Source organism: Rhinolophus hipposideros, assembly GCF_964194185.1.
Source record: "Rhinolophus hipposideros genome assembly, chromosome: 18".
NCBI classification, from domain to species: Eukaryota; Metazoa; Chordata; class Mammalia; order Chiroptera; family Rhinolophidae; genus Rhinolophus; species Rhinolophus hipposideros.
In genome coordinates, this window is record NC_138064.1 from 46373216 (window position 1) to 46398794 (window position 25579).

Sequence of the window (25579 nt, forward strand, 5' to 3'; positions counted from 1 at the left end):
ATTTTAGAGCTTCCCCAAACTGGCAGAAACTGAAGGAAATTCCCACGATAAGCTATTCCCAGCCTATCAGAGTAAGGAATAATTCATAGTGCTCAATATTTTTTATTCTAATGTACTCCCAAAGACCATTGAGATTCACATAAAGCCACAATTTACTTAGAAACAAAACTATAGATTAAATTAAGGTAATCATGGCTAAATGTCTGATGAAAATTAGCCACCAATAGAAATAAATGAGATCTGGCTAGTAAGAAGAAATGTACTGACATCAGAGAGATTGGTATCACGTTGGTCAAACTTTTGTGTTTTAAGAGATTCAAAGAAACATAGGGATACTGTGAAGTTCTGGGCTTTATCTATAGCTGTATAGCTCTTACCACATGTCAATGGCCTACATCTTTCTCTTCTGCAGACTATTATGTGGCTGTTTACTTACCTGGTCATTTCTTTCATCTACTTAACGTTCAACACCCAGACCTGATCTGCCACAGTTTGTTTTTGACAGGTATGGCTGTAGTTTTTCTCCCACAACGTGGTCCAGATGGGTTTATTTTGACTTTAATGTTTATGTTTGGGTGAGAGGTGAGAGGGGGTCCTTTTATTTGCTGATCTACTTTTTTTCCCCCCCAGGAAACAATGAAGTGATTGATATGCTACCTCATAGTCCTTTACAGTCACTGTCAGGGTCCCTGGTACTGGACTGGTGTTCTGGAAAGCTCTATAGAGCATTCCTCAACCAGTCGTATTTACTCGAGTTCCTATGGAACACCCAGCTGGACTGTGAGAAGATAGCCGTATTGCACTGTGTGCTGTCATGTGGCCGCGACCCACAGTTCCTGGAAGCAAAGGTGGAAACATAGCTTAAGTTTCAAAATTGGCAAATAGACAACGTCAAATGTATTTATGTCATGGTTGAAAACGAACAGAAGTTATTTTTATTTGTTAACAATTAATTGAGGTTTATGGTCTCTCTCCTGACTTGAATGTATTCTTCTCTGGTGCTCCTTTTTGTGGATCCAAGTAAACCTCTGGCGATAAGCGTGTGTCTGTTCCTCTGACTGCTCTTTTCCACCTTGTGAATAAATGTTTAGCTACATCAATAACATTTAAAGGAAGTGCTCAGTAAATAATGAGTTTCTCAAATACCTGCTTTTCCACCTTATCTTTATTTGGTGTACGTCGTCAAATGGACTAAAATCTGGTGGCATGTATTTATTATGTTTTCAATAAAGATAGTTTACATTTCAATTGCACATTACAATTTACAAAGCACTTTTACACATTTTATCTTTTAATTTTATAACTATTCTGTGAAGTCAGAGAATCCCTCTTATGAGACTTAATTGGGACCAATGGGTGGTTGGTTAATTGAAAAAAAAAGATACCTTAAACATTTTATTTTAACGTAAAACATATAAATGTACATTTATTCACCCATCTTCTGATGTAGATTAAGGCCTTTTATTTGTATATCGTTAATTGAAGTTCATTATCATTTTTCTTACATAAAACCTCTAGTAATGTATTATCTCTGATTTCCTATTACTTTTTTGTTCCCTAAGGAGATCAATAATTTCAAAGCAATCTATGTATATAGGGCAATTTTTTCTCAATCTTTTATAGTTGCCTCACTTAACATTTAGTTTTTTAGTGTTTTAGACACATGCCTTTCAGCCTTTCCAAAGTATCCAGCTTTTTTGATCCAACAGTACTTTTTTTGCATCCATATTTCACTTACCTATGATAATAGTTTATTAAATTACCTGATTATGAAAATAAGTACAGTTAGCATGAAGAGATTTGGAAATGAAAACAACTTATTGGTAGGAGCAGAAATGTGAGAATGTTACTCATGGCTAGGGAGGCCATAGAGTACCTGGCAATCTAAGGTAAGGAACGAGGGGCTTTATTCCTCCAGCGGGTGCGGATGGTTTTGGAGACTTAAGAGACAGCTGTTGATATCACAGGGATTATCCCTCCCTTGGAAGCATGGTACAGTGATGCTCATAAAAGTTAAATCGTGTGATAATGTTCACACTCATTACTGAGCTGGAATTCAGACCCAGGTCTCCTGCCTCCAAGCTTAGTGGGTTTGTTTTCTCCTGTGTCCTATCGCTTTCCCCACTGGTACTGTGCTAGAATAGGACCTCCTCTAGCAAAAACAAACATTGGGTTGAGGAAAGCTTATTTGGATCCCAGCCAAAGGCACTTATTAAAAAGATGTGTAAAAAGGATCTCATTTATAATACCGTTCCACCCACACAGTCTTGCATTATGTATTAATATCTTGAAGGTAGTATAGAAGTGAGCATATACTTAGGCAATTTCAAAATAGATACAGATTTTAAAAGATTCATATATATTTTATACTTCTTTGGTGGTGGGGGCACAGGGCAGATTTAAATATTAACAGAGTTGTCTTCTTCTTAAAGATTATTCAATGGGTTTCTGAGAACGTCTCTGCCTGCCATTCATTTGACCTCATTCAGGAATTTATAATTGGTAGGTATTGCTGATGTTTGCATGTTAAGTTGAATCCTTGACCCTTTTGCTTGAGGGAAAACAGAAAATTGATAATGTCTCAACCTGTCAAATTGTTGGTTAGGAATTTTTTTTTTTTTTACTCTATTGCAGCCAGCAGCTAATTAAATTTCATTCTCTTGTGGTTTTGTGACAAGTTGTGGCTGTTCAGAGACTGATGAGATATAGGATATGATTTTGATTCTATAACCTCATTAGTGATTTTTTTTTCAGTAAAATGTAACTTTCTTAGTTTTGCGTTGGCTGATTGTATATGAAGTGGTATAATGCCATTTAAATACATATAAGTGCCAAATAATTTTTAAAAAATTATTCTCATTGTCAAAAGCAGAACCTAAGCATTTTAATCAGTAGATAAAATCATAATGGTTAAGGTTTAGAGGATGAAAACCTTTATTGGTTTGCTCGTTTGGGAAAATTACAATGTCTACTACCTTATTATTAAACCATGTCTATTTTTTTTTTAAAACCTGTTTAGCTTCTTCATATTGGAGCATATACCCAGAGACAAGTAATTGGGATAAACTTTTGCCATATTCCTCTGTTCTCACTTGGAGTACAGTAAGTTAATGCTTTATATTCCTTATGTAATTAAAATTGACTTACAGTTGTGGGTCAGTTGTAAGATATTTCTGTCATAGTGACCAACATTGTGATTTCGTTTCAATTTTGACTGATAAGGAGCTGAGTTGGCATTTTTCTGGCAGAAAAATAAAGTGAATCCTTGCTGTTGGCCATAGATATTTGTACAAAACAGTGCAGTTGAAGGAGAAGGTACAGGGTATTTGTTACACTTCCTAGAACTACCAAGCAGAACTAAGCCTCTATCATCTCCAAATGTTATTTTAATTTCATTAGTGACTAGAGTGGATTAATACAGTTCTTAGGGTTTTATAAATGAGGAACGCTGGACCACTGCTATTAATCTGAGAGAGTCTCTTAGTAGATTAGCACCTTCATGACTCCTTCTCCCAGCCTTATAAAGAAAATGTGTAATAACTCTAGAGCTTTACGATCAGTGAATGTTAGTTGTCTTAAGCAAACTCACTGCATTTAACCTTTTCTTCCTGTTGGTCCAGACTCCCTCCTTTTTAATTAGGAAGTGCTGAGCTAAAATATTGTTCATTTTTCCTTGAACATGGTGCAATAAGCTGGGCTTTGTTGGATCAGAAAATGAAAAGCACATACAGGCATCCCCTGAAAAAGGTTCTGCTTCTCCTTTCATATGCAGACGTTAGAACTACACACTTAGCCTGGAATTAGAGGTCCATATCACAAAGGCATTTAGAAAAATAAATTTAATTCAGGTAACACAGTCCTAGGAAAATATGTACTAGGATAAATTGTACTAGGACAGTTCCCGTTTTGTTTTTAGACTAAATATAGTCCTTAAAAAAGACATATCACCTGAGTTTGATTTCTACATTTTTGGTATGCACAATGGTAGTGGTTTCCCAAAGGCCCTTTCTTCTTGTGTTTTACTGTTAAACTTATTGAACTTTTATGCCTCACTGTAGAATTATAAGGGGAAGACCTGAGCTTGTTCCTTCTTTAGGTCCTCACTGTTTTCTTTCTACGTGTGAATATACGTGTAGACTCTGTGGTAACGTGGCAGGAAGTTTGCAGGTTAAACCACCCAGTGTCAGGAAATGTACCTCAGCTTCCTTTCCTCACCACCCATCTCTCTCTCTCTTTCTCCTGCCCTGTCAGGCTCAGGGTCTGGGAGGCAGGGACACAACCTCTAGTTCCCAGGGTTGTGTTTAAAGATGGAGCATGTGTTAATTGGATGTTGTGTGATAATGTCAGCCTGATAGGCATGTCTCCATGTTTGCATTTCCCATGAGTATGTGGCAGAGGAGCAGTTGTGGACATAGAGAGTGACATCCTGCAAGAAGTACAACATAAAAAACCCAAAGTTATAACCATCTGTGTGCTAAGCTTTTTTTAGGGTTTTCCACATTGCTTTAAAGTTCTTGTGGTTGAGGTAGATTACCTTAAAGATCTCTTCTAATCCTGAAATTCTATAAATCTATGCTTATCTTTAGCAATGATGTAAACCAATTTTTTCCCCTTTCTTTAATCTGCAAATACTCTAATGCTACACCATTAATAAACACTTGTCACAATCAAAAACATTAATTTCACACTTCTGTATGAAGTTTATTTCTGTAAATGATTGAATTGGATTTTTTTAAGATAGTAGAAAATATGGTGTTCTTACACATTGATAATCCTGAATTATGCTGTGCTAACAATTAGCGTTATTGTACTTATTTTTTTCACAAAACAAGTTTATTGTGTTGTCTCAACAGTAGCTGTGTGAGTTGTTATATCTATTTTAAGATGCTATTCATAATATAAAGCTGTAGTGAAATTTTAGAGCTTTTTTGAAGTATCCTCTGTTGTTTAGTAGTGATAAGTGAAGCACACAAAAGATTCTTATCACAGGCTTTTTACTCTCTCGGTGGAGAACTCAATTGCTTGAATGTTCTGGAAATTTATTTCTCTACTTTTGCAATCCCGTCTTTCACAAGAATGTTGTATATCCGTAAGATCCAGGATATTTAAATTGTAAACAAGTACCAGATTTTATAGCTACATGACACCTTCTAAATTATTTTCTCATATATTATTTACTTTTTTAGGAAACAAAAGATGAATTGACTAGTTGAGAGGCTAATATACATAATTCACATAGAAACACACTTTAAAACTAACAGTGAGTCAAGGACGACTCTGGAAGTTTACCCTTGTGGTAATGCTCACTAGTTAGCAGAATGTTCTAACTGGGATTTCCACGATGGACTGCACGCCCTTCACTTTGGACCCTGTGGTATCCTGCATCAGTTCTTTACGAGGATCTCTTAGCTCTGAAATTATGGGGGAGGATGAGGTGCTGAAAAGTTTTTCACTAAAGTCACACCAGCATCCCGTTAATCTTGGTTCCTTCTTGTGAGGTGGGACCAAATGTAGTACATTTAAACAAAAGAGGAGAAGAGGGAGGAAGGAGTACAAAAATGGAAACTATCCCCCTTCTGATTACACCAGTAGTGCAAATGCAAATGTGTAAGCAATATGTACTATTTGCTCTGTGGTTCTTCTTTAGTCTTCTTTCCTTTAGAGACACTGTCAACTATTATAATCATAACTTTAAAGACTATTTCCCTTCCTGAGGCAAGAGACCGGCCATGTTCACTGTTATTTATAAACCCCAAGGTTTATTTAAAGCAGAGGTTAGCAAACTGGAAGCTGCCCTCAGCTTCTATCTGTGCAGAAAACTTCCTGAGGCTCGAGTTTGTGGCCACTGATATGTTTAGCAGTTGTGTGTCTGTTTTTCCCACCATAGGAAATTCCTGGAATAACCCTTGTGACGGAAGAGATTGCATTGCCTCTAATGAAGGTAAGTCCCTCACAGAGACAAAAGCACAGACATACGTGGCTTCCTTGCTGCCTCCACTCTCACTGGAGTTAAAACTTGGCTGTCCTGAGTCTTATGGTGGTTCCAAAAGGGATTGTGAACTGTCAGGGGGATGAGGGTAAGGGGCGGGGCTAGTTCTCTAGAAAACCCTTTCCAAGTGGTTAAGGAATCACTAAGGATGATATTAGGGCAGTTCTTAGGGATGCCCTTCGAAGAGGGAAGTTTTCTGAAAATAGAGAATTACAGGTCCCAATGTAAACCATATAGAACTAGTTACTTTCTATCACACCTCGCACCAGTCAGTACTGGAGTTCTTATAAATGACCTTTAGAGGGCCTGGTAGCTGTTCTTTACTTCATTTGTGCGGTCACCCCCTCAAAACATACAAGTACACACACACACACACACACACACACACACACACACACACACACTTTTAAAACCATTAAGTAACCTGGCTGGGATTATTTAATTTCCTTCTGGTTCTAAGGACAGCCTTTCTGTTTCTCAAGAGTGTCCTGTATCCGCTCTCTATGTGGCCTCGGTCAAGCTTTACTTATGTCCTTCCTGCTCTGACTGTCTTTCTGCAGTCTGGTGGTTTCAGAAGAGTTTCCGAATACAATAGGTCGAGCAGGGTGGAGTGGGCGAGTAGAAAAGAATGCAAATGTAGTTAAAAACTGGGGAGTATTTTAGCATAGTTTTCTTGAAGCTCCTTTGTTGTTTTTGGCTTTGCCTCCTGTTAATTATAGATTGGTGTGTACTGGGAAATCTCAACTCCTGGCTGCAGGCAGCTCAGTATGCTGCTGCCTTTTATTTACATTTGATTCTTTTGGATCGTTAAGGGGCTGGCCAGACTTGGACAGCTGGGGGAAAGAAGTGGGCATTTGAGGTCACAGTGATGCATTGGAGGTGAGAGAGGGCCGATGGGGGCAGGTTTAGTGGTTCTGGTTTTGGTTCTAAGAAGGGTGCTTTTAAGGAGAGACTTACAGGGATGTTCCTAGGCAGAAGTGTGGGGCCACTGTGAACCTCTACAAAGGTAGGAAGACACAAGGAAAATACAGCTTTAATTAATAGTTTAACAGGTTCTTGTTAAGAGCCTCCATCCTTTCATTTCATTGTTCCTGCTTCTACTAGTTATCTGCCAAACCTATAATGTGTTTAATGAACAAACAACAAACTTGTGAGGAAATTTTAAAACAGAAAACAAATGTCACCCACAATTCTACAGCTCCTGTCTATCATATCAACTGTCTATTTCTCCCCATTTCCTCTTGGACTCTGTCATAGGTATTCATTTTTGTCTAGTAGTAATGGCAATCTAGAGATACTTAATAAAGATTACAAATTATAATATATACATTCCGTGTTGGTACATAAACATCATAATTATGATTACTAATGACTTCACAGATTCTAGTATGTTGTTGTGTCTTAATTTACTTAATCATTCTTCTTTTTTGGGACATTTGTTTCTAGCCCCCATTTAAAAAATTTGCTATAATTTTGCAGTGACTATTTTTATACAGACAGCTTTTCTTTAGATTTATTCCTTAAGGTTAAATGCCCAGGAGTATTACTGGGTAAAAGACGATGAAAATTTTTATAGCTTTTGATTCTTATTACCAAATTGATATTCAAAAAAAGTTGTGATAATTTACACTGTTATAAGGGATTCATGAGTTTATCAATTTTATTATAATCTTACCTACATTGTATATTTTCATTCAGAATAGTTAAGTAAGTATATAAGAGTGATATTCCCATTTGCTTCTCTTCAACATTTTACCCATTTGCTTATTCTAAGAATATGATTTGGCTTTGCTTGGAAACAAAGTAGCTTAATTTTGCACTCTGTGGTTTTGGGTTTCTTTTTTCCTTCTATTTTTATGTGTGTGTATATAAAATGATGTGTTTTTAATTGTTCATGTTTTTGCTTTTTTTTTCTCCTGGGATATTCATTGTGACTTCTCACTTTTTCTCGTCTCCCCTAACTATCTTTAGCATTTGGCCCTGCAGACGGTTGTTTCCCATTAACCACTCCCAAACATACTTGGGAGCTCTTTGGCGATTCCATATGTGTCCACGTGCTAGTAGGAAGTGTTACCTAGGACAAGTTTGCACTGTGGATCTTTTCATGGCCCTCTCCTCACAGACATGATCCATTGGGGAAGGCAGAGGAATACTGCTGGGCCTGGCCTTGGGCTCAGGAGAATATGGTACTGGATTTGGTTTGGCCAGCTCCCCCACCCCCACCCCGACCCCACTCACTCAGCCTGGGAGACTCTAATCAGTACCTTCCAGTTCACAGGACATCTTGCCCTGAGTTCTCTCATTTGTTTCCCCATCTCTACCAGCATAACACCCATCATTATAAGCTGCTGCCTTTGACCTACTTCTTCTACCCCAAGTCCCAGCTTAATTATATTGTGACAGACCTGGTTGCAGTGGCACCTCCCACCCTTGAGCCTCTCTCCCGGCCCCAGACTGCTCTTGCCATGCTTACCGATGGCTCTGAGCACCTATAACCTGAAGCACAAGGTACCTCTCGAACGCATGCTTGCTGCCAGACTTTCCATGAGGCCCAGGAGAACTCTGTTTACTCTGACCACTTGCTTTGTTCTCCTTGGTAGATGAATGCCCTGATAAGGAGGCACGAGAGGGAAGGGAAAATGAAACCAGGCATAGGCTTTCCTCCTGCTCTCTCTGCAAATCATTTCAGTGTGAAGTGGAGCAGTTTACAATTGTTTAATATATGAACATGTTAGGATGTATAAACAAGTTAAATTAGAGGATTGTTACCTGAAAGACAGAAGACTTCCTGACTTTATAAAATGACTTCCACAAGAATTTAACAAATGAAACAAGAAGTATATTTAAACACGGTTTTCGCCTTAAAAGGAATCCCATCGAGAGTGAACTTCCTAAGAATGATTTTATCCCTTCTTAAAACATGGTTTTCTCTAGGGAAGTGGCAACTTTTGTAAAAGGTTAAAAATTACCCTTGGTTTTATAGTGAGAAGAGAAACTGTTAAAACTGTCCAACCACAGGAAGCATGTATGAGGTGTGATCAAACAATATGGTGAATGTTTAAATAAAAAAGTTTATTACAGTAGAAGACACATTGCCATTAATTCCCCTCAAAATACACCCCCTTGCTTCAAACACACTTATCCCATCGTTCTTGCTGCTTTCTGAAGCAGTCCTGGAAGTCCTCTTTCTTGAGTGTCTTTAGCTGCACTGTCGTAGCTGCCTTAATGTCCTGAATCCTTTTGACTTTGGGGAAGAGTCAGAAGTCTCACGGTACCAGATCTGGTGAATAAGATGGATGAAGACACACCATAATGTTTTTATTTGACCAAAATTGCCATATACCAGAATCGATGTGTGACAGGGAACATTGTCATGACAGAGGATGATTTATGACACACTTTAAAACACACCTTGTCTCAATCATAGTTCACACCTGACTGACTGCACCGAACAAGTTGAAACTTGTCACACATTGTTACTAAGGTTAAACGCACTGCTTCCCATATTGAAGATCCCTGCCTTTCCGTTGGATGGCACTTGGCAGAAGCATTCACCATATTTTGTGATCACAACGGAAAGGCTCAGTGTCACACATCGCTTCTGGTACAGCAATTTCTGTCAAGTAAAAACATTACGGTGTGTCCTCCTCCACCTTGTTCATCAGATCTAGTACCATGCGACTTCTGGCTCTTCCCCAAAGTCAAAATGACCAGGAAAGGGAAATGTTTTCAATCGATTCAGGACATCCAGGCAGCCATGACAGCACAACTAAAGACATTCACGAAAGAGGATTTCTAGAAAGTGCTTCAGAAAGTGGCAAAAATGATGGGATAATTGTGTTTGAAGCGAGGGGGAGTATTTTGAAGGGTATTAATGGCAATGTATCTTTTACTGTAATAATTTTTTATTTAAACATTCACCATATTATTTGATCACACCTTGTATGTATTAAAAAAAAGAAACAATAACTTAAACTTGAATATAAAGATAAAAGTTGAATGAGAATGCCACAAATGGAGAAATGTAGTATTTTTACCAAAGTATTTTTTAAGATAGACATCTTTAGTTTCATTTTATAAAGTAAGGAAGCCTTTTATTTAACCATTTGTTTAGAGATTATTAACCACCTGACCCAGAGACTGGAAAGGCCAGAAAGACTTAAAGTCCCTCCGCACTATTGGCCACACAGAAGGGAGGGCATCTAAAAGAGTAGTTGACACCTGGACTGTTCTGCATTCAGAGACTTATTTACTTAATTATGCTTCTTCACTTAAAAAAAATTTTTAAAACTGTTTTAACAGGGCAGAGCATGAGTATAATTAATAGCTTAGTGAAATACGAAAGACCCTTCCAATACAGACAGCAACCAGCACTTAAATAAAAGGTTTGTTAGATATCCACGCAATCCCAGTGTAATAGCTGACAATTTTTGTAAAAATTAGAGTTGTTAGACAACAATGTAGCATTACCAGAAATGTCAGTTGTTTATGTGGGAAATACTAATTTTCCGCATTTCAGTTTGTACATATGTGATATTGTCTTATAAGTAGAAATATATATTTGGTCTTCATCCCTAGTTCCTGGCTCAGAGCTTATAATTTCCTAAGTGGTAAGAGCTACAGAAACATCTTTTGTTATAACATTTGCTGTTTGTTCCCAGTTCCTGAAATAGTTCCAGAGCACAGAGGTGAGAAGAATGTCCTTTGTTATTTATAACAAGCCCCTTTAAATCCACACCAGAGTTTATGTTAATGAGGTGACTGTTGGAAAGCACCTAAGGGTGGGACTGTGGCCTCCAGAGCCAACCATGTGATTAGAGGGTGGGAACTTTCAGCCACACCCAATTCCCCACATCCCGAGGTGAGAGTGGCTAGAGATGGAGTTCATTCACCAATAGCCAATGATTTAATCAATGGTGCCTAAGTAATGGAGCCTCCGTAAAGAACTCTAACTGAAGGGGTTTGGAGAGCTTCTGGGCCGAATGAACAGGTGGAGGTACAGGGAGGGTGGTTGGTGTGCCTGGAGAGGGCACGGAAGCTCCGAGCGCCTTCCCACATGTGCATACCTGCCCTAGCATCTCTCCCATCTGGCTGTTCCTGAGTTGTATCTTTTATGGTAAGCAAACTGTTTCCCTGAGTTCTGTGAACCACGCTAACAAATTATTGAACCCAAAGAAGGGTTCTGGGAACCTCCAATTTGTAGACTGTCGGTCAGAAGCCCAGGTGACAACCTGTACTTGCTATTGGCATCTGAAGAAGGGGCAAATTGTGTGGGACTGAATCCTTAACCTGGGGGATTTAACACTATCTCTAGGGAGGTAGTGTCAGAATTAAGTTAAATAAATTGTAGGGCACCCAGCTGATGTTGGAGAATCGATGGATGTGGGGAAAAACACCCCCACTTTTGGTGACCAGAAGTGAAGTATTCTGTGAGTAGACTTGTAAAGAAAACAAGCGTTTTTCCTATCCAACATATTTTCTGAGACAGTGAGTTAAATTCAATTAATATTGTGAAACTTAATTTTATGATGCTACAAAGAAACACTACTTATTAGAAACACAGTACCAGGCTGATAAATTCATTGCTGTCGTGTGTGGAGATGGGGATACCTTCAGTTTACTTCCCAGATGATGAAATTGCGGAAAAGGCTCAGGGTCAAAGATTCTTGTTTTTGTTTCTCTCCTACCAGCCACTCGGCTATGCTGCTCTTACTCATAGTTTTCATTGGAGATATAATGTTTAGTTCTTAAGGTTGAGAGGAGGGGAATACCTTAGCCTTGGCTTTCTCAGGGTATATGCTAATTGTGGGATGGAATAATTTAGAGCCATATTTAGTGATTATATTTAAAAAATCCAGCCCACTAAAAATGGTAAGAGAACTACCCTGCTGGGCAAAGAAGAGAGATTTTATTTTTTTAACTAGATGTTGGGAAGAAAGAGGAAGTCCGTTTATAAATAGGAGAACTTGCAATAGGCAGTCCCCTTTACAGGAAGCCTCAGGAGTTCCAGTCACTTGTCCTGGGTCTGGGCGGCCCAGTTCAGAGCACCTGGCTTGGTAGGTGCCTGGCTAGCTTTGTGGACACAGATGTTTCTATTTTATTCTGTTCGTGTTGGAGGTAGTAGGTCACTATTTCTCTGGGCTGCAAGTAAAAGCTGACACTGAGACAGAATCCACTGAACAGAAAAGTAGACTAATGCTTCAGCTCCGCTACTTTGAGCGCTGACACAGAGAATAAAGGTTCTCTCTGAGTTGGCTTCCTCTGTTGTAAGAAGATGCTGGTTAATCAGAAGACTGAGGACCAAAGTGGGAGGGTCGTTTAGAAATGAAAGGCAGATGTTTTTTCCTGCCAGTAATTTGTGAATGAGCCAGTATCACAGGGTGTTTGTTTGTTTGTTTGTTTGTTTGTTTTTTAAATCAACGGGCAATCCAAATCCTAAGCGGGAAACTGTCCCTTAATGTGACCCTTTGGTTCTTTTGTTCAGTTAATAGTTGTGATGGTCTCCACGTGATAGTTACTTCATGTCATCCTAAGAGACAAAAAAACATTATTTCTCAAGAAGAGACTTCTTTCAAAATCAAAGTTTAAAACTCCCGCTTGTGCAGGGAAGTGCTTTTGGATCATTTCTCGAGTATCTGATGGCTTCTAACACCAAGTCTCCCAGAAGTAGTTGAATTCATGGGTATTTGTCTTATAAAGCGTTTTTGTATATTTTAAAGCCTTATGAGCTCTTCAAGTAGCTGGCAGTGTGCGTCTCTGGCCGCTGGGCTCTCACGTTGCTCAGTTGTTGAATAAAGGTGGTGCCTGTCGCTCACTTAGTTCCCTAAGTGCTAGTTGACTGATCAGAGCGGTTTTCTGTACTCCCAGATTGGCTGTGAGGATGTGATGGTGCAGCCCCTCCTCCCTCTCCCCACCATACTGTGTTACAACACCTAAAATTTTATCTTGGAGCTTCTTTTGTTCTCTGGCTTAATGAGCATACTGGCATTCACTTGGCTTTTGTTCTCTGGCTTCACTTGGCATTTGAGATCCTTCACAGGTGGGCCCTAACCCCTCTTCAGTGCTGTCTCCTAGCATTCAACAACACAATCACAAGTCTTCAGACAGTCGGTTTTTCACCAGCCTTTAAACTAGAGGTGTAGATTGAGGAAAATGTTTGAGGGTGGGAGGAAGACTAGGATTACTGGACATGCTCAAGCGTGTTCTCAGCCCTGGCTGAGTGTTAGAATCATGGGGGCCGGGGCTCAGGTGACACCCCACCAGGTAAATCTCTAAGGGGTGGAACCCAGGTGAAGTTTGGAGTCAGCTCTAGAGGCTGTTTTCCCCCTAGGGAATGAAGTGTTATTTGGTTGTTTTCTCTGCTTCCTCTAATGCTCTGCCTCTGATCTAAACCCAGAATCCACATTTGGAGCTCTCAGTCTTCCTCACTTCCCACGAGCCCCACCTGGGACATCCTGTCCTTATCCTTCATTACTCAAATCCGTTTTCATCCGCTGGGTCTTATGTATTAAGCAGGCTTCCAAATAGACCTCCCAATTCACAGTGATCTCTGTGTTTTCATAACTTAAAAAGTTGCATCACTTATCTAGTAGATACCACATAGTGACATGTGCCACTAATTGTTTTTCTCTGGGCGCCCTTTACTAGCTATGGTACAACATCCAGTGCAGTGACTGCCTTGAAAGACCTATAAATTTATATTGAAGTATTTCTGGGGATTTTGGCTAACAGTGTTTCTTTTGTAAGTTGTTGTTATTGTTTTAAACTTAGATCCTTTTCCTTCGAACACAATGATTTTGAACTATTTCAGGCCATGGATTCCTTTGAAAATCTGGTGCAAATTGTAGACATTCTTTCCAGAAAAGCGCTCAAACAAACACGCACTCCATTTTACATACAGTCAGTGGGTTCATGAGCCCCTTTCAAGAAGGTTCAATAAGCCTGTCTATGGACTTATTTAATTGGTTTATTCTCAGTTGAGAAAAGGGATTTTTTTTTTAATGGGGGAGCGAGAAGGAAGGTCATTTTGGGAGAGATCATTTCCTTGGCACTGCAGCGGAAGTGTGTGATGGGCTCTTCTGACAGGAGGATGGCGTTTGGCCTGAGGCGAAGAGGCCCTGTGACAGGCAGGACACCAGCTTCCCTTCCCACACCTTGTCCTGGGTAGGGTCGGGCCGACCACACGGTGGAACTGGCGGCAAAGCAGGCAGAGCTAATAGCGTAACTGACCACAAGATGTCACCACAACACCAATGAGTTTTCCGGCTTTTGGCAGTATGTCTGAACCTAGTGTGTCTGAACCCAGAGGTAAAAATAGCAAGAAAGCTGTAGTGACTTGTGTCAGAGGCCTAACTGCCCAAAGTGAGCAGGATTGGCTTTCAGTATTGTTATTATTATCATTATTACTATTATTTTCATTACAAGGAATACCAGAGGGTAAAGGTACATTAGGTATAAAGAAATGGAAAGTTATAGAAAAGGTGAGTGAGGTAGGTCAAATGGGGAGTGTGCCCTGACTCCAGTGTTCTGATTTCCCCTAGAAATGACACTTTCTTGGAAATAGTTTTTCCTGTCTTTGTGAGAAGGGATTTTGGCTGGACTGGCCTTTTAGGCTTCTAAAACATCAAGTTAACATTATTGTGTAACTCACTTTACTGATCGTCCAAAATCCATTTTAAACCAATTGTGACTGTCCTTTCAATAAGAATTTGGAGAATGTATTTATTATTTAACATTTAACATAATAGTGCTGTTATTTAACATAAGGGCTTTTTGTCTTGATTGAGGCATATTTCACTTTAAGTTCTCTTTTTTTGTTGCAATACAGCCAAGTCTGTTACCATAATAGGTTTAGCTACTTTGTTTTATGGCCACACATTGCACCCTTTGCCCCAGTCAAATCTTTTATAAATGCAAATTTTGGGCAAGAAAGTGTGTATCATAGATCTATCTTCATTGATTTAAAAAAACAAAAAAAAACACAAAAAACAATTTGGAGCAACTGCTCTTCTCCGGGCCTGCCCGCTCTCACCATCTTAGAATATACTATCCTTTTAGCCAATCTGCTGGTTGCTTGACTTAAAAAACAAAACAAAAACAATTTGTCAGTATATCCTTCAACATTAAAAAATATATTATTATTGTGTTTAATTTAAAAATAAATACAATGGATATATTCTTGCTCAGGGTAGTACAATTATATAAATCAGCCAAAGACCTAGACAGGATGTCAACTATTTTGTTCTGAGGTATTTGACAACTGAATGTGAAACTAGGTCACTGCACCTTTCTGATTCCTGGTTTGGAAAAAAATCTAGTAAATAAGTAAATAAGCTTAGCAGGAAAGTAAGCCTAATCTATGTACTCCAAACCTTATGAATATTCTCTGACTGAACATAGCATTGTTGATACAACCTAAATCAGAAAAAAACGAGTCTCTGGGGAGGAAATGACTTGTGTGTTTAACATAGGCTGACCCGCTTAGCCTTAACCCAGGGGAGTCATACCAGTCTGGAGAGGTGAGCAATGGTTCTCTCTGTGTAAAAGGGGGTAGAAAAGGAAGTGGGGAAGGCAAGACTCTAAGTCTATTTTAGAATTCCTATCAGGATGAGAATGCCATCCTTCGTGGGAAGTATTCACTCCGAAATGCTGCCACACAAGAGCTGAGGAAGTGAGGCTGTCACGCAGGGGACCCTGGTCTCTGCGCCATGTGTCATGCGGGGCGGCCTGCGGGGTCTCAGCTCCTGCTCCCCCACATAAGAACGCAGGATATGGTGAGGCCAAAAAGGAACACCCACGGAGCCATAGCTAGGGGAGTCAAACCAATATATTCTCGCTGGCGGCTGGGCTGGAGACACAGGAAGCAGGATCTACATAATCTGCAACCCGCCGTCCTAACAGCAGTCCACGCTTGCCAGCCACCATCTTCTTGCTAGCCCCCATTTTCTGCTAGTGTAGCCACGGCAGTTATATTAGTGGCCAATGACTCACTGGTTACAGCTGACGGCCAACTAGCCACAGCTGATGGCCATCCAATCACAGCTGATGGCCATCCAATCACAGTTGATGGCCATTTACTACCTGAGCCAGCACTTTTCTATGTGAGGCCAAGAGCCTGGATACTGCTTTTTGGGGCTTTGTCCCCACAGAGGCATGCCCAGCTTTGTAGCAAGGAAGGCATGGTTCTTCCTGGGTTGTTTGGCCAACACGTCCCGCCTCTCCAGCTCGCTGATGTTTTTGTTTCCTACAGGTGCGTAGCTTTCAAGACTACTGGGAAAAACTGAACTTCCACCTGGAATATGTCAAGTACTCCAAGCCACCCTTACACTATAACAACAGCGTGGTCAGGAGAGAGTGGCACAGCCTGATCTCGGAAGAGGTATGTGTGGATTCATGAGAACAACACAAGAAGCAAAAGCAATGGTGTATTAGACCCAGGTGATACCTGTGAGATGTCAGGCTGGCTTACATTTGCAGCACTCTCCCCATTGCCAGGCACTACTCATCTCTCACTAGGCAGACAGAGGGGCTTCTCTGTTGCTTCTTTGGGGTGATGGACCAGTTCTGCATCTTGATTGTGTTGGTACATGAATCTATGCGTGTGATAAAACAACATAGAACTACACACTCATTGTACTAGTGTCCGTTTTCTGACTTTGATAGTGTGCTCCATGTAGCTGTATAAGTTGTAAACACTGGCTGGGACTGGGTAAAGAGTAACAGATCTCTCTGTAGCATTGTTGTGTATGGTTGTAGTGTTGTGGTCTATCACATATTCTTGACTTGCAACTTCCTGTAAATCTATAATAGTTTCAAAATAAAACATTTTTGAAACAGTTTTCTAAGAATCTAGGTGTTTTACCTGTTTACCTGGAAAGAGTATTTCTTTTTTCTGAAACTCTTAATTGTATTACATTATGTCTGTGTTGCGAAAAATGTCACCCACAAAATCTTCACCTTTCACACCTCTGACATGTTCTCACTCCTAGAAAACAGGAAAAAGAAGATCCAAAGTGTATGTGAGGAATATTCTTGATAATGCAATCAAGTAAGTAAAGTTAGGGATTATTGTATCTGTAATATGATTATCTCTTGCAGTTATTTTGTTAGCTACCTTTCATGGAAGTAGCTACTTTCTTTGTGTATCCTCAGCAAAAATGATGCTGTCAGTTTAATGAATGCAGCCACTGGGCCCTATTCTGGAGTTTGAGGCTGGAGTTTCTAGTGGGAAAAGTTTATCTGTTAAACGTTACAAACTTGCATCCTGAAGTTGGATGATTTATCAGGGAGAAGGGATAAAGGAAGCTCTTATTAATGGAGCCCTTTAGGCGGGTACAGGCAGGAGGCTGATTGAGAAAAGTGTTAGTGGGCGGGCTGGTGAGCTTCCTCTTATTTTGAAAGCAGATTTTCTGGATAGTGAGTCATCTCAGTACTACAAGTACAGGCCCCATTCCAACCTCTGTTCTATTTTCTGTTCCCATTATTTCCAATAACTGAGAGCTGCAATTGTTGTAAATTATTGCCATTATTTGCACTAAAAGACTGAGTTTTATAATTGCCTAATGTGGCTTTTGCCAAGTTGATTAAAGTTTTTGAGGTTTTTAGCAGCCCGAGTTTCTGCAGTGGTTTTATGGGTTTTTAAAGGACATCTTTGTATGGTGTGTGGCTTTCTTTTTTCTTCTTTTTTTTTTTTTTTAATGTTTCCTGTGTGAATAACATTGGCTACTTTCTTTGTAGGGTGATTTCTAACCTAGAAGCAAGGAGTTTGGGTAAGAGAAGCCTTCTGGATTTCAGCCAGTGTTTTGTTTATAACATTGTTCTTCCTTCCACTGTGGGTTGGCAGGAAGATCACTTCCCACAGTGTGATGAGGGCAGCTCCCTCTCAATGTCTTCCCGCCAGAATAGTCACCCGGCTCCTTCCACATGTGTCTTGGCACCAGAACCTTCAGGGACAGCTGCTGAGTGTGCTTTTGCTACAGGAGTCCCTGAGTGTTGGTGGCCTTCTGGTTTTCCTTCTTTGTCCTCATAGGTGTGATCTCATGAACAGGCCCTCTGGCTGTACACCCAGGATGCAATCCCCTTGGCTTTGGGACGCTTCCTCTCCAGCTGTCATATCTTACGAGGGCCTGTGACTTCTGTGCTCCTTTTGTGTTGGTTGACACTTGGGTACTCACTGGACTGGGTCATGGGGATGCAAAAATGAGCAGCCGCCTGGTGGGTCCTGTGGCTGTGAGAAAAGAGCATGGGCTGGGAGCCAGGCTGAACTGGACTTGAATTCCAGCTTGGCCATGTGCTAACATGTGCGCTTGGGCAAGCCGTTTATCCATTTTGTGTGGTCCTGCTCAGGGCAAGGGCAGAGCGAAAATGAGAGTAAATGGGGTCATGTTTATAGCACCTAGTGCAACGCTTGGCACATGTGGGCTCCCTGAGGTGGCTGCTTTATCATTAGTATATGAGGAAGAAATGCTAACACACAATTTCTAAACCAGGTGACAGGTGTTACGTCATCTCGGGGTGCAAGGCTGAGGGGCTAGCTCACTGCTGGGAATGGTTGGGGCAGAGTCTTGACAAACGAGAGGGACTTAGCTGGATGGAACTGGAAGAAGAGAGTGCTAAGCATATTCAGAGATGAACCCTTTTGTGGTTTTGTTGGTGGGACTCTCTCATGGCTGATAAAGGTCAGCCTCTATTTAAATAGCTGTTGTTTTATATCGCACCTCTGTCTTATGGGCCTGAATGTTTAGGTATGTGTTGGGTGACCCTAACGGAAACTATTTTATACAGTGTGTTGCTGCACATTCTGCAACTGTTACACAACCTACGTGAACTGTGACGGTGAACTTGTCATCTGGCCCTGAGGGAACCAGCCCCTGGCCCTGTTTCCAGGTTATGCAAATCTGAAGCCAGAGTTTCTGCCACTAGCACCAGGCAGGAGCAGATGGCAGGAGTCCTGCCCAGTGCCCCGGGGTGTGATTCAGGGGTTTTGCAATATGGGGAACGTTGCCAGTCTGGTGCATGCTTGTGTTGTGACCACCCTCCGTCCCCCCGTTTGAGCACCTTCTGCTCCTGTCCTTCAGGCCTGCCTGTATCCTGTTACTAGTCATTCTCTCCTGACGCACTTTTGGGAACTTGCTCGTTCCTCTCATGTGCTTTGCTCGTGCTAGTTTCCTAGGGAGAACGCCATCACTGCCAGAAACGGAACCCTCCGTGTGAAATTCAGGGCTACTGGGCTCAAGGTCTGAATGATTTCATCTTACTTATGAAGGTTGTGTAGGATCCAGATAGGATTTCTCCCGAGAAGTGGAGAGGCATCCATGCCCTCCCACAAGGAGTTGGCCCACAGGCCAGCGTGGTTCTGCCCTCTCGACGCTGCTGTGCCTTAGGTGTTTGGAACGGGAAGAAGAACAGTTAAGGAGCATTAGGGCAGACCTTCCAATGAGTCTGTTTGCCTGCCCTTCAGCCTTGCTGCTGTTATGCAAATCATGGTGGAGAAAGTGACATTTGATTTAACCTTAGATGTCACTTTTCCATCTTGATCTCGTTACTTTTTCTGTCAGATAACTTGTGCCAATTACTATTATTGCCCCAGTAGTGGACTGGTCCCCTCAGCTTAGTAACTTCCAAAGACACTGAACTATGGGGGAGGTCAGAAGGGAGTTATGTGATCCTCTGCCGAGTCCTTGTCCCTGGGTTATGGCCCCTTAAGGTTAAGAGAGGGCCCAGGTCACTCTGTCTCCAGTGAAGCAGAGGTTCTTAGACAGCAGTGAGTTTTTGTGTTGAAGAAAAATCAAAGTCAGAGCCTGTAGGTATTGGAAAATGCCTTCCTTCCTCCCTCCCTCCCTCCCTCCCTCTCTCTCTTCTTCCCTCCCTCCCTTCCTTCTATCCATCCTTCCTTTGTCTCTACCTCCCTCTGTTGCACAGAGCTCTTCGTGTGTCACTTGAGTGACAAGTTTAGCTTGCAGGTCACACTTACCTGATGAAAAATTCTCATCTATCAGGGAAGTGTTATGACTCAGGGAAGGGAAACCCAGGCTGATTCCTCTTCTTCTAGCCCATTTTCTGTGAACGACCCTGCTTGACAATCACTCTGTTTAATTTCAGAGCCAAGATTGGCACCCCTCTTCCAGGAGGAAGACAACCCGCAGAGGCTACTTGTGGGGCTGGTGAGTGGTCTGTGGGCTGTTGGGATGCTGGCAAATGATGGGCTCCAAGAAAATAGCTAGACTGTCCTCTCATTCTAACCTTGTTCTTCAAACACTTAGCTGTGCCCAGCCACTGTGGGCCCTATGTGTAGTAAGGAACACATACAGGATTTCTGCCCCTCATGTCTAGTTGGGGAGATATGCATTAATCAATCACCCTAATAAATACATAATTTCAAAACAACATAAGGAAATGTACATCATTGAGACTGTTTAAAAAAAGAGGAAAAAACAAAATCTCTATGGATTTGTATTTGGGGTTTAAAATAAAACAGAATAAAGTATTGTTTCTCAAGAAGTCCTACTACTAAGGAGATGAAAGAAATATAAATCAAAATAAATTAATTGAAGAGCAGAATTGGCAAATAAATCCAAAATCTTTAAAAGACTGATTAGAGACACCTGGAAAGTAATGAAATATTTTTAATACTGTGCAGGCTCAGGCATGGGATTAGATATGGCAAGTTAAAAAATATGAGAAAAATATGTAGAAATACATATTCATACACTTAAAAAATCTAGTTAAAGTTTCCTTGGCAAATAGAATGACCAAACTTGAGCCGAGAAGAAATAGAAGAGCTGAAAGCACAATAACCATAAAATAATTTGAAAAAATGTCAAAGATTCTTTCCAAAAAAAGGACCCAAGCTATTTGGTGAGTTTGTTCTCCCAAACTTTTAAGGACCAGGTCATTCCCATGCTATGTAAAGTGTTTTTGAAAAAAGATGGGAAGTTTCTTAAACACTTTGAAAGCCAGCATAACCTTAAAACCAAAATCTGACAATGGCCACTTTTCCTTATGAATATAGTACTCACAAGCTTAATTAAAATTCTTTCAGGGATGGCCTATTAGCTCACTTGGTTAGAGCATGGTGCTGCTAACACCGAGGTTGCCGGTTCAGTCCCCACATGGGCCACTGTGAGCTGTGCCCTCCTTACCAAAAAAAAAAAAAAAAAAAAGGAAAAGAAAATACTTTCTAGTGGTATATTTGAAAATATAATGTGGCCAAGTAGGATTCTTTGTAGAAAGGCTTAATGTTAGGAAATATATTAATAATATCGGGAAATATATTTATTACATCACTAGGTGAAAGAGGAAAAATGATAATCTTTATAAGTGCTAAAAGTTGATAAAAGTGAAATTCCAACCTTGGAATACACTAAGTCAATAAGACAAAGAATAATCTCCTACTAATAGCCAACATCCTTCTTAATGGAACTTTGGAGATATTCCTATTAAAATCAGAAAGAAGTTAAGGATCCTTGCTATTTTCATTAAAATTTCACATGGTTCTGGAAATTCTAGCCAATGCAATAAGAAACAAAAGAAGATTATAAGATTGTATAATGCAACAAACAAAATAACCCATTGGATAAATGGAAAATAAGGAGCAAGTTAGTAAGCTGATGATTCTATATCTATTTTCTTTTTTTAATTAGGATTAACCAATTAGAAAAGATAATGAAAAACAATACCCATTTCCAAGTCCTTCACATCTAGGTTTAATAACATTACAAGCAAAAAGCCAATAAAATTTGTGACAGTTGACTGATTCACTTGATGAAGTTAAGAGACATGGGACTGGCATCACCAGAGGTCTGAATGTGTTGATCTCCAGTGACAGAAACAACATGGTGCTTGTACAAAAATAGACAGTCAGTAGACTCTAGTTTAAATTAGAATCTTTAGCATATGTTACATGAGGCATTTAAAAATCAACGTGGAAAGAAATAATTTTTAATAAGTCAGTCAATGTTTGCCTCTTTGTAAAAGAAATTAAGTTAGATTCCTCCTATCCCAAATACCACCACTTTATACCATAAGCCAACAGAAATATCAGATAGGTTAAAGAGTGTGAAATATAAAATATTTAACTGTGAAAGAATTTGAGTAAAATAAGTAGATAGTAAAATAGTATTGAAATAGGGAATGGCTTTTAAGTTCCTTTAACTTAAAAGGTCGGACAATTAAGTTTGTGAACTCATCCTAGAAAAAGAGCTACATACCTCATTGCTGAATATCACTGTGGGCACCTTCGAAGTACCCTTGGGAAGCTATGCACTGATGCCAGCGCCTAGTCCATCCTTCAAAGCAATTTTGGAACTCTTTTTCTGGAATGGCTATCAGAGCTATCGTCGTATTACCCTTGATGTCCTGAACGTCATCAAAATGACTTCCTTTCAATATTTCCTTTATCTTTGGGTATAGAAACAAGTCACTGGGGGCCAGATCAGGTGAGTAGGGAGGGTGTTCCAATAAAGTTATTTCCTGGCTAAAAACTCCCTCACAGGCAGTGCCTTGTGAGCTGGTGCATTGTCATGATGCAAGAGCCATGAATTGTTGACGAAAAGTTCAGGTCGTCTAACTTTTTCACACAGCCTTTTCAGCACTTCCAAACAGAAAACTATGTTAACTGTCCAGTTGGGACAAATTCATAATGAATAATCCCTCTGATATCAAAAAAAGGTTAGCAACATCGTTGCAACAAGGTTATGAGCATAATTGTCAAACCTCGTATTATTTAACTTAGACATATAGGAAAATTGACGACAATTTAAATGTCGTAGTAGCAAAGTAGCGCACAGGGAATTGGACAGCCTCACGCCCGGCAGTTGAGAATTAGTGCAGCCACGGTGGGCAGTATCACCACAAACCTTAAGTGTGTGAACCAACAAAATCCATTTCTAGGAATTTAGTGTGACAAAAGAATTGGGGATATGACAAACAACTTTCATGTAAGGAATTTTAATGATATTATTAACAGTATTGAAAGAAATATCTGATATGTACAAGAAGGGAATAAATAATTCAGTTATAGTTCTTTCGTAAAATTGATATTATTAACAGTATTGAAAGAAATATCTGATATGTACAAGAAGGGAATAAATAATTCAGTTATAGTTCTTTCGTAAAATTGATATTATTAACAGTATTGAAAGAAATATCTGATATGTACAAGAAGGGAATAAATAATTCAGTTATAGTTCTTTCGTAAAATTGAATACTGTGCAGCCATTAAAACTAGTGTGGTAAAGAATACTTAATGACATAAACTATTACATGAAAAACAGATGACAAAACGCAAGAATGAGTGTCACACCAGTGTGAGGACAGAATCCCAGAGAGCAGTTTCCAGGCTCTCAGCCTCACATGGAGGGGTGCTGACTTGGGTAGTAGATGGCCGTCAGCTGTAGCTAATGGACCGTCACCTGTAACCAGTTAGCCAATTAGCCACTGATATAATTGCCGCGGCTGTGTTGGTTGGTCAGTCGGTTGGTTGGCAGGCAGAGAAACGGACAGCAGGTTGCAGGTCATGTGGATCCAGCCTCCAGTGAGACTATAATGGTATGACTCCCCTATCTATGGCTCCGTGGCTGTTCCTTTTTGGCCTAGCCATATCCTGTGTTCTTATGTGGGGAGCAGGAACAGAGACCCCGCAGGCCACCTCACACAACACCAGGAAGAAGGAAAACCAAAAAACCAAATGTTAATGTAGATGGCAGCATTATACAGGTGATTTACATTTGTTATCTCTTTATGGTTATTATAGAAAAATTGGAAATCACAAAAAAGGATGCATTGTATCTTAAACAAAAAGAAAATATTGTTTTTTAAAGCTTGATCCATTAGCACATGCAGTAGACTGAACTGAAATAATATACCACTCTGTTTTGGCCCAGGATGCCATGGGCAAAGTTTTACTCAGGGTGTCCTATAGTTAAATGTGCTAAAATAGATGTGCGCACATGTGATGTCAGTTGTGCAGTTCTCATGGGCTGTTTATTGGTGCAAAGATCTCTGTAGCCAGGAGAGTTTCTAGCTGAGCAGTGAGCTGGGCAAAGGGAGAAAAAAAGGAGAAAGGAGGAGAAGGAGAAAAGCGAAAGGTGGGGAGGGCTGGGAATGCCATGCTGATTGGGGATCCCCAAGGATGATCAGAACAGAGCAGATGTAGAAACAAGCCCGGCTGGAGACACTAGAATGAATACGAGATTTCATTACCTTTGCATGTCGTGTGCTGTGTGGAGTGTCTCCAGCCACTGTGCAGAGGGAGGTACCCAATACGTTTCCTGTTTCTCAGCAGGCCCTGGAGCCTGACTCTCAGTTGCTCTCTGGGCTTTGAGTGAATCACAAGCGGTTGCTCTTAAGGAAAACATTGGTGCCCCCTGAGTTATGCCCACCAGAAGAAGACCGAGGGTTATGTATTTCTGCTGGAGGGATCTTCAGACCTAATATGTTTCATATTGATAAGGAATGTTAATAAGTGGATCTATTCAACCAGTTGCCGGTGTGAGTGTGTACATTGTGACTTATATAATCCATATCCTGTTTTCAGATGGTGTCTGAACTAAAAGACCATCTTTTGAGACACCTACAGGGCGTAGAAAAGAAGAAAATTGAACAGATGGCTCTGGATTATGTTTCAAAACTGGTTGGTTTTGTTTTTTTTGTTCTTCACCCCTTGGCCCCTGATATGTAGTTTCCAGTATGTGGTAAAGTATGTATTCCAGATTAGGGTTTTGGTAGGAGTTCTCCTACCCTCAAACCAGTATATCTAGTGTTATAGCTTGAGGAAAGGGCGGGAGGGGGAACCCCAAACAATGAGAACTTGGTTTTGAAAGTGGTTTATTGCACTTCAAATAGTGACGATAGGCTCATGAAAGCATAGAACAGTGATGGATTTAGCATGGTTGCCAAATGTTCACATCTTGGCATCTTCCAGTTCCTTATTAAACACAGGTAATGATTTCTGAACATGGAGTTTTATGCAGACATGAGAGAACTTGCACTTCAATTCTTAATTAGCTCCAACAGCCCAATTAGGCCAGATTCCAGGGCAGTTGTGTAACTACTACCACATTCGAATCTGATTATATTGGCAGCTCATTTACCAGGTAGCTGCTTATTGAACTTGTGTGTGATCCAAATTAAGGACACCAGTTCATATGGAAATAGAAGTGATGTTAAGGTGCCTTGAGTCTTTTAAAAAGCACATGGAATTGAGGCCTGACACTGCTTAGAACCTAGAAATGATATGCTGGGGAAATTTCTAAAAATATTTAAATACACAGAAAGAACATTGCATTTCTCCCAGTTTGGTTAAGACCAATATGTAAAGGAACCAGTGTGCAAACCTATACTTTTGCTTTGAACTTTGGAAGATTAAATTTATTTGACATGGCGCTCTAATTTGAAAAGTTCTGTCTCTATTGTAGTCATTAATATCTGTATTTTGATGTCTTTGAATTTTTACAGTAAGGTTTGAGTTTCCTAGTTTTTAATATATTAGAAGAGGTTGGTATTCTCATATATTGATATTTATTTCTATAATGAACTTTTCTTAAATAATTCTCTTTGCATAGAACTATCCTGAGGAGCTCACATAACAAT

At 40.1% G+C, this 25579-nt stretch overlaps 1 protein-coding gene across 3 annotated transcripts in view; it reads left to right on the top strand.

Annotated features, from left to right (window-relative positions):
* The window catches only part of GSAP (gamma-secretase activating protein), a 94474-nt gene that overhangs the window by 50637 nt on the left and 18258 nt on the right, over positions 1-25579 (top strand). For all 3 annotated transcript variants that reach the window (XM_081079189.1, XM_081079191.1, XM_081079190.1), the window contains 10 exons: positions 413-505; positions 631-848; positions 2433-2502; positions 3020-3102; positions 5888-5941; positions 16239-16367; positions 16978-17036; positions 17726-17757; positions 20090-20151; positions 24525-24620. In XM_081079189.1, coding sequence (XP_080935315.1) covers positions 413-505; positions 631-848; positions 2433-2502; positions 3020-3102; positions 5888-5941; positions 16239-16367; positions 16978-17036; positions 17726-17757; positions 20090-20151; positions 24525-24620 — 896 coding nt within the window. The remainder of the gene's footprint in view (positions 1-412; positions 506-630; positions 849-2432; positions 2503-3019; positions 3103-5887; positions 5942-16238; positions 16368-16977; positions 17037-17725; positions 17758-20089; positions 20152-24524; positions 24621-25579) is intronic.